Below are 14,632 nucleotides of genomic sequence, written 5' to 3'. Positions count from 1 at the left end.
CACAAATACAGCAGGACAGGGGCAAAATGATCAGGGGCTCAGACATCTAAGAAAGGAAAGTCTAGGTCATCTCATGAGGCCAGCCATGCTGACCAGCAAAAGTGCTGGTTGAGGGTGAGGGGAATCTAGAATAAGTAGAAGAGAGAGATGATAAATGTTAATTATGGCTTCAGGACCAATATGCAACAGACAGGACTACAGCCCGTCCCACTAACCTTTTCGTTGATGTTTTCCTTTTTGTATTCATTGTTTTAAAAATATTGTGACCAGCCATTATCCTCGAGAGAAAGTGAACTTAACGTGGGACACCAGGCGGTACAGTAGAGGGGGGTGGACGACTGGAGATGCTGGTGATTACTTCAATATATCCCCTTCATTTATTCCCAGAGGTTTTCTTTTTTTTAAATTGAGATATAACTCACATATAAAATTTATCATTGTAAAGTATACAATTCAGTGATTTTTAGTATAGTCACAAAGTTGTACAACTATTACAACTATCTAATTCCAGAACATTTCATCCCCTCAAAATGAAATGCAGGACCCATTAACAGTCGCTCCCCATCTACTCCCAAGTTTGCAAGCAGACAGTTCCCATGCTTGGCTTCTGGAGGAGTCTCTTTGCCTGAGAGCATTCTCTGGAATTTGGTCCACATCCAGGCAGGCTGGACATGGCAAGGAATTAATACCTCAGATTTCCAACCTCAACCAGTGAGGGATGGAAAGTGGTGGATAATATTCCCAGCTACTTTGTCCTTCAGTGTAATAATTCAGAGATGTTTTCTGTACCATGTCTCAGAGGGTCCCCAGCAGGATTGGGTCCCAGTTGCCCATAGTGGTGACTCTTTCGATCTGTCTCAGTTTACCTCAGTCTTCCACAGGATTTCCTGAAATCACTTCCCAAATAAACTACCTGCACCCAAATCCTTATCCTATAGTCTACATTTGGGAAAACCCACCTAAGATTCTTTTCAACAAGACTATCATGAAGTCTTTGTCAAGCACCTTGCTGAAATTCTGACATACTATACCTCTCATGCTTTTAAAAAGACAAATGAGGCCGGGTGCAGTGGCTCATGCCTGTTATCCCAGCACTTTGGGAGGCCGAGGTGGGCGGATCACGAGGTCAGGAGATCGAGACCATCCTGGCTAACATGGTGAAACCCTGTCTCTACTAAAAATGCAAAAAAATTAGCCAGGCATGGTGGCGGGCGCCTGTAGTCCCAGCTACTCGGGAGGCTGAGGCAGGAGAATGGCTTGAACCTGGCAGGTGAAGCTTGCAGTGAGCCGAGATCACACCACTGCACTCCAGCCTGGGCAACAGAGTGAGACTCCGTCTCAAAAAAAAAAAAAAAAACAACAAAGACAAAACGAGTTTAGTCTGCCACATGATGTGATCACATGCCACTATGCCCAGCTAATTTTTAAATTTTTTGTAGAGATGGGGTCTTGCGATATTGGCCAGGCTGGTTTTGACCTACTGGCCTCAAGCGATCCCCCCGCCTGGAACTCCCAAAGCGTTGTAATTACAGTCATGAGACATCACAACTGGCCCTGCCGTACCTGATTTCTTACTAGGGAGATCCATGCTGGCTCCTGTTGGGTATGTTTCTTTTCCAAGTGCTCATGAAAATCCATTTAATAAGCTGTTAGTTAATTTGACAGTAAGCCCACTGCTATTTTACAAAACTATAAAGGATTTTCCAAGTTCCATTTTGCTTTGTCTAACAGTGGTTTTTTAATCTGTAAAAGTTAAAGGATGTATTATAGGTAAAAAGAGACGAAGTTATACTTCATATAATGTAAGAGATTGACTACTCTTCGCATCAATTCATGTTTTACAATAGGCAATAACAGCGACACGCTTACTTGATGAAGGAGCTGATGACACAATGCAAAAGACACCACAGCCCCCAACCAAAGCCTCCAAACCAGTTGTCACCAACCCACTCACCTCTATTCAAGACAGAGGTCATTACCTTTAAGTATAATATTTCCCCTTTTTCCTAAGCAGTTTTGAAAATGGTTTTGTCAAAATATTGTTGTCTAAATACTACTGTTTTGCCTAAATGTGAAATATCATTTTGCTGAAATCGCTTTTCTTTCTGGAAGACTGGCTTACATGACAATTTATGATTTGAATATCTAGTGGCAAAGCTTTGGAACATAGGCATTTACACATAAGCAGAGGGAAATCATTAATGCCAAACTTTTGCAACCAATATATATCTAAAAGCACCAAGGGCTTAAAATTTGAGCATCTCTATAAATCTCTTTCAGTTAATCAGAATGGAAATAATGAATAGCAAAGGCTTTATCAAATAAGATTACACAGTCAAGGTAGGGCAGTATTTTTCTTATGCTGAGTTTTATAAGACATAAGCAAATTATCATTTAAACATTTATTTAATATAGGTTAAAATGTAATGCATAAAGAGAAAAAATGAACACTTAAATGTCAAACAGAAGAAAACCCTTTATATTTCATTTTGGTCAACAAAAAGTCTGTGCATAACTCAGCAGCAGGCCTGAATTAAATTAAACCAAAGCTGCATTGTGATGGCCACCAATGTACAGACTGCCTGTCTGGCTTAGCACATCAAAAGTCTAATCAAGGCTCAAACAAACATCCTTAGAAATCCAATATATATATATGAAAAAGGCTTTCTTTCTCAGTTAAATGAGATAAATCTTAAAGTTGGGAAACTACTAAAAACAATAAAAATTTAAAACTATTTTGCTAAAGGGTATAGAGTAAATAACAACAACAACAACAACAACAAAAATGACAAACCAGAAACACTAAAATGTGTTTACATGTGAAAGAATCATCACGTTGATTTACGTCAAAGAACATCATATTTGTTTACCTTAATGCTTGGCATAGTTGGTTTTAAGGTTTTAGAAATATTTTTGAATTTATTATTAAACAATAGGAACATACTGTACAGAATATTTTAAAACTGCTACCAAGAAAACAAGTACAAATCCTACCTAGCAATATAGGTTTCTTATCAACATGCCTTTTTTCCTCACTGGTATCAAACTGACAAAGGTGTAGGGAGAAAATAATTGAATGGTTTCTGAAGGCCACACTAGCCCTTTAGCCAAGAGTTCTGCTTCTGAATTATATAGAACATCTTGGTCCACAGACAATGGAATGGATTTTTGGAGAGAGTGTCAATTTAGGGCTAAAGAAATACAGGGTGAGAATGATGCCCTCAACAAAAGCTCCAAAAGGGCATAGAAACTGGTAAGTGACCTAAATATGGAGAGAGAGGTGAGGAGAAAATACATAGTAAATGCTGGCTTGTTATTGCATTTTATTCTCTCCCTTCTCTGATCCATTCATCTTCTTAAGACTGCCTTCTGTGTCCTTTTGCAGGGAAATTATCTTACCCTTTAATATTTGTTCCTTCACTATTTTAACAAAAAGCCTATAAGAAAAATAATAAATTCAAGGCTATTACTAAAAGCTTGAATAAAAATAACAACAAGCCCTATGCTCCAATCAGTAAACTCGTTTCTTGGAATAAAATCTTCATTTGTGGAAGTGGAATGATGTCTCTTAGTAGATAGTGTTCATTTAGGGTGTGATACTCTTACTTTTAGAAGCAGGAAAAATTACTAAATATTAATATGTGAAAAGTAAGGACTTTCGTTCTGAGGGATTATTGCTTTATGGACTTGACTTTGTTTATCCTTATAGTATATCACTGCCTTACATAACTGTGGATATGATGCCCAGTTTCTAATGATTTGTCCAAAATCGTCTGAGAAAACCAGGCCAATAAAAATATAGTGAAAACCTCTTGAAAATACAATTATTATAGACCCACATAAATAAAGTCTAATCTGAAGTCTGACAGCTGATTTTATGTTGAACATAAGTCTTTTAAAAAGTGTTCTTATTTAACATAAAATGTAAAATAACTTTCTGGAAACAAGTATAAATATTACATTTATTCTGAGTCCAGATACTTTCTAAACTGTAGAAGTGCAGGATGGATTTGACTTATCCATTAGTAATACAGACTCACGAAAAGTTATGCTGCAAAAAATGCTGAACCTCCTCTGATAAATGGTCTTTAAGATGCAGAGACTGAGGAAGCTAAGTGAATGTTCATGTTCACTGCTGTAAATTTTCCTTATAATTGGTAAAAAGGCTACCCATAATAGAATTCACATTTTCAATGAATTCATAGTTTATCATCAAATAGAGTAAATGAATTAAGATTTTATTTTTAAAAGTAAAGAGACATATTTATTTGTAATAACTATCTTTTTTTGGTAATAACTATCTTTAATAATGCTATTATTTATTTTTACCCATGGGGAATGCATAAGTACAAACATTGTTAGCTTCTTTAACATTTATTAAAAAGACAGACTCTTTATACTAATGCAGAAGGATAAGCCTCTTCTTCCCACTCTAAAAATCTCTTCTTTGCTTTAAAGAATTCTCAGTGCATGTGAGCTAAGACTCTGGAGCACTCAGTAGAGAGGTGTGTGGGATGACCAGACAGAATCACTAGGTTTTCTCTGTTTTCAACTAGCTGAAAATAGGAACTCTAGTTCTAAATATTAGAAGTCTAAATATTAGAAAAATAAGGAGAGGGGATATGACAAAATGCTTCAAAATACATGCCTGAGGTGAGACTGCTTGTATGTTTGCATGTGGTAGCTTCCAGATGAAATCTTCAGTTTTAATCTTCAGGTTCATATCTGGAGATATAAATTAAGAACACAATGTCAGGATACCTTTTGTTGTTGTTATTACCAAATAAGTTTACTTGAAGCAGTGGCACTATATTTCTCACTTCAAATTACTGCTATGGTAGAAGTTGGACACATTCAACTTTGTTTTGAGGTGACTCAGAGGGGATTTTTACGTCAGGTAGGAGGATAGGCCAGATCACTGCTAAGACTCCAAGTCTCTATATTTGGCATTTAGACCTGTGATAACTTCGTGTAATTACCTCAAGCATCATATCGACAAGAATAGTTGATACGACTATATGAGTAAAGGGCTAGCAAATCTACTTCTCTAAGGACAAATCTCACCTTGAATTCCCTTTCTAGCTCTGCTCCCCTGGAACTCTGATAAAGGTAAAATGTCAACTCAGTTTCCAGGCAAAACATCTGATGACCACATCTGGACCTGGAGGACTATGAATGAACTATAAATACGTGGTGGGAGCCACCACTTTAGGTTTCCCCCTGTGCGATGAGTTCTTTTAACTGGACATACCCTTAACTGGGTATCATGTGACTGCTACGAGAGATACTAATCCTATGTAGAACACGGACTTCTAAGCCAAGCTGGCTATGACACCCATCTGCATGAATCTCATTCTCTCCAACTTAAACTGTCACTTAGGGGAACAGTAAGACCAATTCTTGGACTGCTTAGAGTATACCACTGAGGAGAAGAGAACTACCTAATGCTATCCTGCGAGCTTGCTGTGTTTCCTGTCTGACATCCTGCTAAGTGAATCCATTGCCAAGAGCAGCTTACTGTAGGCCTGTGTGAGTCTAAAGGCCTAGATGAACCTAAAAAGAAGCCCTGGTGGGCATTATAGATAAGGTCAGGCCGGAGCTCCTCCACTTTCCTCAAATGAAGGCTTCTGGACTAAATGATCCAGCAACTACCACTGGCTTGACCTCTCTGGAACAAGCTTAGATTTAACAGAGAACAAACATCAATCCAGAGAGAGAAATCCAAAGGCGGGATCAGTGTGGCTTACTGTGCCAGTCTTTTCCTCAGATCTTTGATTTGGTCATTCTTCTTGGTAAGAATCTCTTTCATGTTTCGATAAGCTGCTGTTTGCTGAAATTTCTTTTCTAATTCCTGCTTAGTAAAAAATGTCAGCCCATTACTACAAAAATAGTTAAGGAAAGAGATAACAAATGTGATAAAAATATGCAGGTTTTTTTGCTTGAATTTTACTAATATTTTGCTAATGATTTTCTAATTTCCTTAAAGGACACATTTATATAAAACTAAGACTATCCAAACTTTAAAAATATATTCTTTCAAATGAGAAGCCATCAAATAGTAACATTTTCCCAAGTACAGTGTTGGTAAATAACTCAAGCCCTGGATATGATAAATCTATTTGAAATATTAAACTAATTTTCCAGTAAAATAAGCACACTTTTTTCCCAAGTCCCAAAGTTGTGTATTTTGGCAAAAGGATTTTTAATTTAGTTAAATTTTAGCTCCCATATTCTTTTTTCCCATTTTTTATATGAAAAAATTTTTAATTTTTTTATAGAGATGGGGGTCTTGCTATGTTGGCCCGGCTGGTCTTGGACTCCTGGGCTCAAGCAATCCTCCCATCTTGGCCTCCCAAAGTGCTGGGATTACAGGCACAAGCCACAGCACCCAGCCTCAACTCCCATATTCTTTTTTTTTTTTTTTTGAGACGGAGTCTCGCTCTGTCACCCAGGCTGGAGTGCAGTGGCGTGATCTCGGCTCACTGCAAACTCCGCCTCCCGGGTTCATGCCATTCTCCTGCCTCAGCCTCCCGAGTAGCTGGGACTACAGGCGCCTGCCACCACGCCTGGCTATTTTTTTGCATTTTTAGTAGAGACAGGGTTTCACCGTGTTATCCAGGATGGTCTCAATCTCCTGACCTCGTGATCCACCCACCTCGGCCTCCCAAAGTTCTGGGATTACAGGCGTGAGCCACCGCGCCCGGCCCAACTCCCATATTCTTAAGAGTCTAATCCCCAAAGTGAAGAATCTAGCTCTCTACATATTTTATATAAATTATGATGAAAGTATAAAAAAACAGTCCCTCCTCCCTCTGCAGGCTGTGGGAAGAAGGAGCAGAAGAGCAACATGGTGGGATGCAGGGCAGGATTCAAGCCACCTACAGAGGAGCATTTCACCATGCCGTAGAGGGGGAGGAGATGTCTTATTATCACAGATATTTTAGTACCAAAGATGGAAGAATATCAGTGCCCAGAAATGATTAATCTTTAGAATATATTGGCTAATATCTTGAGAAAAAAAATCTGAATTTGCAGTTGTTCAACGTTTATCTTAGCCACATGTATTCCTCTATACTGTGTGCATTAATCGTACATTAACAGACAGATCCCTTAAACATGGTCTTCTGACCTTTTCAGCCATGTGCAGCTGCTCCTGAACCCTGAGTAGATCGTGCTTGGCTGTTGCCAGATTCTCCTCCAGTGACTTCTGGTTTTCTGTCTTGTCATTAAGTGTCTTCTGAAACTCACTCTTTAAAGCAGCGACAGTGTTTTCCAAGTTACTCAAGTCTTGGGCCTTTATAAAATCCTATGAAAAATAAATGCAGGGATGTAATTTCATGTTGATATTCTAAAAATAACTGTTTTAGAATGGTGATTCAACATCACAGGAGATGAAAAAAATGATGTATGTTGTGTGTGCATGCCAGCCTCCCTTGCCAGCCTAGGTAAGTGCCAGCCCCTTCAGAGTCACCAGTAGGCCAGTCCATTGTCAGCCCTGGGTACGTGGTGTCTTGCACACAGCCGACACTCAGTAGCCACTGAATTCCAAATACATAAAATATGATTTGTGAACTGCTGGTATTTCCATCCAAGATGTGTGCACCAGGGTTGAGATGGCAAATAGGTTTCATTTTGAAAAGCCAAATTTAAAAAAAATCCTCAAAGAAGTTTGAATTCTTCAAAATGATAGAAAAAATGATAAAAGTAATATAATTTATACCAAAAACTTAATAGACATATGTTTTAGTCATTATTTACAAGGAAATAATATGAGAGCACAATTACTGATTACATGGTTTTCTAAATTTTTAAGATTTTAAGTTTTTTGTATTTATGAGATATGTACATTTTTGCATACTTTGACAACTATAGCATAAGACAGGATCTTCTCTCTTCCTGGATCTTGCTTTTGACTGGATAAGATTCATGAAAGAAAAAACATTTGTATTGATAAGACAGTAAAATGGTCTATAATTGGTGAATATGTAGATGAAGAAATAGTTAGTCCTTTCAGCCGGGAGCAGTGACTCACGCCTATAATTCCAATACTTTAGGAGGCCAAAGGAGGAGGACTGCTTGAGCCCAGGAAATTCAGACCAGCCTGGGCAACAGAGCAAGACCCTGTCTCTACAAAAAATATAAAAAATTAGCCAGGCATGGTGGCACATGCCTGTGGTTCCAACCACTTGGGAGGCTGAGGTGGGAGGATCACTTGAGCTCATGAGGTTAAGGTTGTAGTGAGCCATGGTTGCACCACTGCACTGCAGCCTGGGCAACAGAATAAGGCTCTGTCTCAAAAAAAAAAAAAAAAAAGTACTTTCAACAAAAGAAAAACAAAATCTTTCCTCATTTTTGAAATCTGGTCTTTGAAAAATAGATTTTATTTCATTGCAACTAATAAAAGCACTTATTCACTGGTTGTTCTTGTGTCCAAAATCTTAAAGTAAAATTGGAGAAAAGCCCCAAAAAGCTTTTAAATAAATTCATCATCCAAATGTGTTTGCAATTGTTTGACTTATGAGAAATTATAAAGCTGTTCTGGAACATTTGTGTTTTTATAAATCTATTGCCATTGGCATATAATGGTTGAAAATCATTAGCTATGTAAGAAGTATCCTCCTATTTTAAAAATATCTACAGATAAAATGGTTCAATGTCTGAGATTTGCTTCAAAAAAACATGGCGGGTGGGAAGAAGAAAGTAGAGGTACAAATGAAACCAGACTGGCCATGCATTTGTAACTGCTAAATAGAGTGATGAGTGCATGGGGGTTCATTATACTATTCTCTCTACTTTTGTGTATGTTTGAAATTTTTCATGGAGAAAAGATTAGCAAAAGCCCAGTGAAGCAGATTTTGGGATTGTTTACCAGACATTTGCAATGAGAGTACGACCACTAGAAAAGCCAATGCTGTACTGAATATCTACCCAAATGGTCCTGCTCACAGGAAATCATACTGCAGCATGCACACTCAATGGAAAGTCCACAGCAGACAGACTGTACATATAATGACTTCCCGCAGGCAGAGTGACATTCAGTCATTACATTCAGACAAGCATGAAGAACTACAACACTGGATTTCATTGTACTCTACAGTGCCGGTGGGTACAGATGCATCTGCAGATTCCTAATCATTTTGTCACACTCATCAAAGGCAAACTTAAGTAATGTTCAGTATAACAAAATCCAAATATAAACCAATTAAAAACCTTTCTTTTCTTCATTTCCTTTCCTCTCCACTGTAATTGGATGTCAAAGTGGGAAGGGAAACTTAAAAAAAAAGTGAGAATATCTTGCATACCAGGAAAATTGTACAAAAACTTAAAAAATAAATATGAGAATATCTTGCAGGCCAGGGAAATTGCAGGAAATGGTGAGAATATCTTGCATGCCAGGGAAACTGCAGGTGCGTGAGCTATGTACTGTCCCCTCTGCCCTGAAGGATGGACAGAGGGAAGGCCACTGGTTCTCACCAGGCCTTTTGGGGGCAAGGATGTCCCAGCACATGACGATAGAGGCATTCGTCTCAGGGAGTAGCAGGGGATGGGGTACAGTGAGCAGTAACTAAGACTTAATTTTAAGTTTATAACTTCATTCTACTTAAAAAATGTGAAAAAGGTAGCTAAAACTTGTTTCACCTTTTGATTTCCTTGATCAAGCTGTAAATCTTGCAGTGCTTTTTCTAGTTTTGACTTTTCATCCAGTGCATTTGTAGCCTACAGTGAAGTTTAAACAAAACACTTTCAGTATTTAGTCTGTAGGCAGTTCAATAATTGTGTCAAAACATTTCTCAGTTACCTGTATTTCAACGGTCTTCAACCTTGACTTCAATTTCTCATTCTCTTCTTGAAGTCTTAAAATTTCCTTTGTGAGTAAATTCAAGTTTTATTATATTAACCAAAATATTTTAATATTTGAAATTATTCCTTGTTTCACTTAAAAATCTAATTTTTAAATTTAATTTAAATTACATAATAGCTCAAAAATGCACTACTGATATTTTGGTAATATCCCAATTTCACCCAGCCTATCAGCCTCAGTATCTGTGAGTCAGCTTTGGCTCTACGACATCTAGTTTCTTTTCTTTCAGTTTCTCAGACACATCTTTCCTCTTTCAGTCCTCTGTTTTCAAGTTTTTTCCAAAGACCCCCTTCCCTGCCATCTCTCGTCTACTTGGTCCTGCAAATCCTGGGTCTATTCTCAGCCTACACTGCACACTGTTGCCCCTTATCCTGAGAACTCCTTCACTTCAGTACCATGCTCAAGCCCACAGATGCTTCTAACTGAGTTGAGGCCAAACACTTTTGCTCTTATACAGCTCAAACATTCGAATCACCTGTGTTATTTTTCACTAGACTCCAACAAACACATCAGCCCAGTCAGAGAGCACTGCACTCTGTTTCAAGTCATGCCGCCCCCTGTCTGACCACTGCCTGTTCTGTTCTCCTGCCCAACACACTCACTTCTCTTTCCTCTACAATTTAATTGGTCTTCATCCTTCAAGGCCCAGCTTAGGTACCCCCTTACCCAAGAGCCTGTTCTCACCTACTCTTATCCACACACAACTGAGTCTTCTCTGCTACCCAGTATGACACCTGTAGCACACAGGAGAGTATTCTCTGGTCTCTATTTCTAGAACGTCAGTTCTACCTTCCCAATGAAACTATTACATTTTTGGCTGGGCACGGTGGCTCACACCTGTAATCCTAGCACTTTGGGGGGCCAAGGCGGGAGGATCACAAGGGTCAGGAGATCGAGACCATCCTGGCTAACATGGTGAAACCCCGTCTCTACTAAAAATACAAAAAATTAGCCGGGCGTGGTGGTGGGCACTACTCGGAGGCTGAGGCAGGAGAATGGCATGAACCCAGGAGGCGGAGCTTGCAGTGAGCCTAGATCGCGCCTCCGCACTCCAGCCTGGGCAACAGAGCAAGACTCTGTCTCAAAAAAACAAACAACAAAAAAACAAACTATTACATTTTTTAGGGCAAGGGAGCAGGTATTACACTACTTTTATTTCTAATAACATCTAGCATAATGTTGAGAACACAAGGGTCATGAAAAATAGCTGAAATCTGAAATGCTTCAAAATCAGACACTTTCTGAGTGCTGACATGATGCTCAAAGAAAATGCTCATTGGAGCATTTCAGATTTCAGATTTTGGATTTGGGATGCTCAACTGGGGTCTGTATAACGCAAATATTCAAGAATCTCAAATCCAAAACACTTCTGGTCCCAAGGATAAGGGATACTCAACCTGTGCTGATAATTTTTTTTTTTTTTTTTTTTGACATGGAGTCTCACTCTGTCGCCCAGGCTGGAGTGCAGTGGTGTGATCTCAGCTTGCTGCAACCTCCACCTCCCGGGTTCAAGCAATTCTCCTGCCTCAGCCTCCCGAGTAGCTGTGACTACAGGCGCGTACCACCACACCCGGCTAATTGATAAATAATTTTTATAAACTTAAAAACCCTTCTCCTTGTTACGGTAGATCACAAACTTTAAATGTCCATCAATAAACGCTGTCCAAAATTTCATGCTCTTCACTTTACCTTGAAAAGGTGTGATCAGGAGCTACTTCAGGCTCTCTAGAAGGTTAAGTATGCCCTCTTCTGGCCCATGGGGTACCATCAAGTAAAACTACTGTAATGGACTAATTATTCTCAGAGGACCTGAAAAAAACCTTCCACTTCTGTTTCTCTACCCTAGGCAATGACGGGACAGAATTAGAGACTTTCCATTTCTCAAAACAATAATACTACCTTGTTTAGGAGTTCTGCTGTTCCACCTTCATTAAGTGGAGCAAGTTTTGGCTTTGTGACATCTAAGATGGGCTGAAACATAATAAAGAAACCAAACTGAAATCACCACAGAATAAAGCATGTATAATCATTGAACACTTGCACTGTGCAAGTGGAAGATACTATATATAAACATACCCACTGGGATGTCAGTTCCACAGGTATGGAGATTTCTGTTGGTTTCATCCTTTGTTACTCCCAGTGCTTAGGATATGCCTGTCCTACAGTGCCCAATACATGTTAGAGATAAAAATAAAACCTATCTTCCCTATGTCTTTTAAAAAAATATAGATAGAAGGAAAATGAGGGAAGAAAGGAGGGAAGGAAGGAGCTCAAAGCCAGATCTGATATAGAGCCTAGCATCTAGGAACTAGAATTTTAGCCTGTGGGAGCTGAAACAGTGATTTCTATGTGAACCTTAGACTCTGTGAAAAACAATAATATTGATGAATATCTAGGCAAGTGTACTACAGATAAACAATAACTTGGCACAAATAATACAGTAGTTTAGTAATATATATTAAAGATAAAATAATTCATGCCCTCTGATCCAGAAATTTCTTAGTCAGAAATATGACCCAAAGGAATAACTGGAAAGTGTTTTGCATGTGTATGTACATAGATTCATCTCAGCAGTATTTATCCAACAATGGAGTACTTACGGTGTGCCCGTGAAGTGGAATGGTAAGTGGTCACTCCAATTAATGAGAATGATTGGAAAAAGAAGTAGATAACTACTAGTATTGCCTCCATTTGTCAGATGAGTAAAATGAAGCTCAGCTACCTCAGATAACCTGCTCAAGGTAACACAGCCAGGAAGTGACAGAGCCAGGATGTATATACCCTGGTGTGGCTGACCCTAGAGCCTGTGCTCTGCCTCTTCTGAGTAAAGTATTTATGAGTGGGATTCAGACTGAATTTAGGGATCATGTGTATGTGTAAGCCATCACAGACAAAAGCAGTTTTTCATAGTTACTTCCAAAACATTTTTTCTTTTGCCTGAAAATATGATAGACAATTTCTGAATTTTACTCGTGAATTGAATGCTTTTCCTTAAGAGTTTTCAGTTTCGATCTCTGAATTCTTTGAGTGACTTGAGGATTTTAAATACTGGCTATTAAGATATGGATTTAGAATGACCAAAAAGTTACCTTTTTGTTTGAAGATGTAATCTCTGCTTTTTCAAATTCTGCAACTTGTTCTAATAAATCTCTTGAAGAAAAAAGCAAAGATAAAAATTATTCATTTAAAATAGATTTATATCACACAGAAGAAGAGTAAAATCACTGGTACCAACCCATTACATGCCAGAGAGAACAGAGCAAGGTGGACCAAACTTCACCATATCAAAAATGTTAGCTGCAAATGGTTGAGAACCTAAACCACATGGACTCAAATGTAATCATCCACAGCACCTGGCATTTTGCATCTACTAGGTACGCAATATCTACTGCTAGAAATAAACTACAATGTTAATACAAATATGAGGAAAAATTATAGTCAACTCTGTATTCTTGAGGTGCTATGAGGAGATTGTTTTATTACATAATATGTATTGTTAGCTAGTAGGTGTTCAAAACAGATTCTTAATAAACTGGCCTTAGAAAAATGAAAATAGTCCATAGTATCTACTGAAAAAGAGTACCACAAATTCCTAGGAAAGACAGATAGTGGGGGTGTGCCATCTGAAGATTTGCAAAGGCCAATGAGAAGTGACTATACATAAGCTTAGAGCATTAACAGCAGTCAGCTTCTAAGCTTCTTAAAGTGTCACCTTCTCAGAGTTTTCTCACCAGTCACCTACTGACAGTGGCAGAAGTTCAATGATTTTCCTCCCCAGCTCATAGGTTGTCCTCAGCGTTGTTCAACACTCTGCATGTGAACTGATGTGCTGTGACTGTGCTTAGAGCAGTTCACGGGGCTTGGCGGTCAGTTCTTCCTGATTTCCGGCATGACTTTTCTTAAAATGAGTTTCAACTTTACCAATTTTACCATATTTTTTGAATTTGAGCTCTTAGATGTCCATATTATAAGCTTTTTTTGTATTTTATGTTTCCTATTTTAAAGTTAATAAATGTATACTTTTAAATTCAATTATTTAGAAAACTTCCAATGCTACTGGATTGAATTGATGGTATTTATTATATTTGAATTGACTTTTCAACTGTCTCAAAATCTTTATTTCTTAGTTGACCAATCTATAAAGACTGATGGTAACACTGACCAAGCTAGCAAAAATGCTGTAAGAAATAATTAATGATAGCCTGAAAAGCAATTTCATAAATCTCGATGGCCTTTGTAATACCTAGGAACAGTAGAAACAAAGAACTTTTAACAGGGTGCTTAGTGGTACCCAAGAGATCACTCAGTGACTCAACGCTTTGCTGCTACCCTACCCAAATTTCCTCACACACTAGCCCCAAGAAAATATGCAGCCAAAGATGTTCACTAACTTTTAAGATTATGCTTGGGCCATTATTGTCACAGTTGCAAGTTCAAATTTTATTACCGGTTTTCAAGTTCAGAGATGTCTGTCTGTAGCTTAAGATACCACTTCTCAGCTTGTGCAAACAGCTGTCGCAGAAGTAACACATTGGTATAGGCAGTGTTGATGAGCTCAGATTCCACCTCGCTATGAACCACAGCTTGTAATCCATTGAGGACTTCAGAGACTTCATCTATGGTGAAGGTCTCCTCCACCAGCCTGAAAAACAACCATGATCCAAAACTTATGGATAAACAACAAGAAAAATCTACAAAATACAACAAAATTAAGAAACCCACATTCATGTAATCTAAGAAATTCAAAGATTACAGTGAAAATCTCTCTGG

General features: G+C 38.3%; 1 protein-coding gene across 5 annotated transcripts in view; it reads right to left on the bottom strand.

Annotated features, from left to right (window-relative positions):
* Positions 1 to 1,447: 1,447 nt before the first annotated feature.
* The window catches only part of LZTFL1 (leucine zipper transcription factor like 1), an 84,802-nt gene continuing 71,617 nt past the window's right edge, over positions 1,448 to 14,632 (bottom strand). For 3 of the 5 annotated variants that reach the window (XM_058442950.1, XM_032161818.2, XM_032161816.2), the window contains 8 exons: positions 14,310 to 14,504; positions 12,952 to 13,012; positions 11,762 to 11,833; positions 9,800 to 9,865; positions 9,640 to 9,717; positions 7,130 to 7,306; positions 5,748 to 5,851; positions 1,449 to 4,725 (listed from right to left, as the gene is read on the bottom strand). In XM_058442950.1, the coding sequence (XP_058298933.1) occupies positions 4,707 to 4,725; positions 5,748 to 5,851; positions 7,130 to 7,306; positions 9,640 to 9,717; positions 9,800 to 9,865; positions 11,762 to 11,833; positions 12,952 to 13,012; positions 14,310 to 14,504 (772 nt within the window). In that variant the 3' untranslated portion in view covers positions 1,449 to 4,706. Of the gene's footprint in view, positions 4,726 to 5,747; positions 5,852 to 7,129; positions 7,307 to 9,639; positions 9,718 to 9,799; positions 9,866 to 11,761; positions 11,834 to 12,951; positions 13,013 to 14,309; positions 14,505 to 14,632 lie in introns of all 5 variants that reach the window. The other 2 variants (XR_009214567.1, XM_032161815.2) reach the window with 2 other exon arrangements.

This window comes from Hylobates moloch, unplaced genomic scaffold, assembly GCF_009828535.3.
Source record: "Hylobates moloch isolate HMO894 unplaced genomic scaffold, HMol_V3 SCAFFOLD_8, whole genome shotgun sequence".
NCBI classification, from domain to species: domain Eukaryota; kingdom Metazoa; phylum Chordata; class Mammalia; order Primates; family Hylobatidae; genus Hylobates; species Hylobates moloch.
This window is presented reverse-complemented; position numbering and strand designations above follow the sequence as displayed.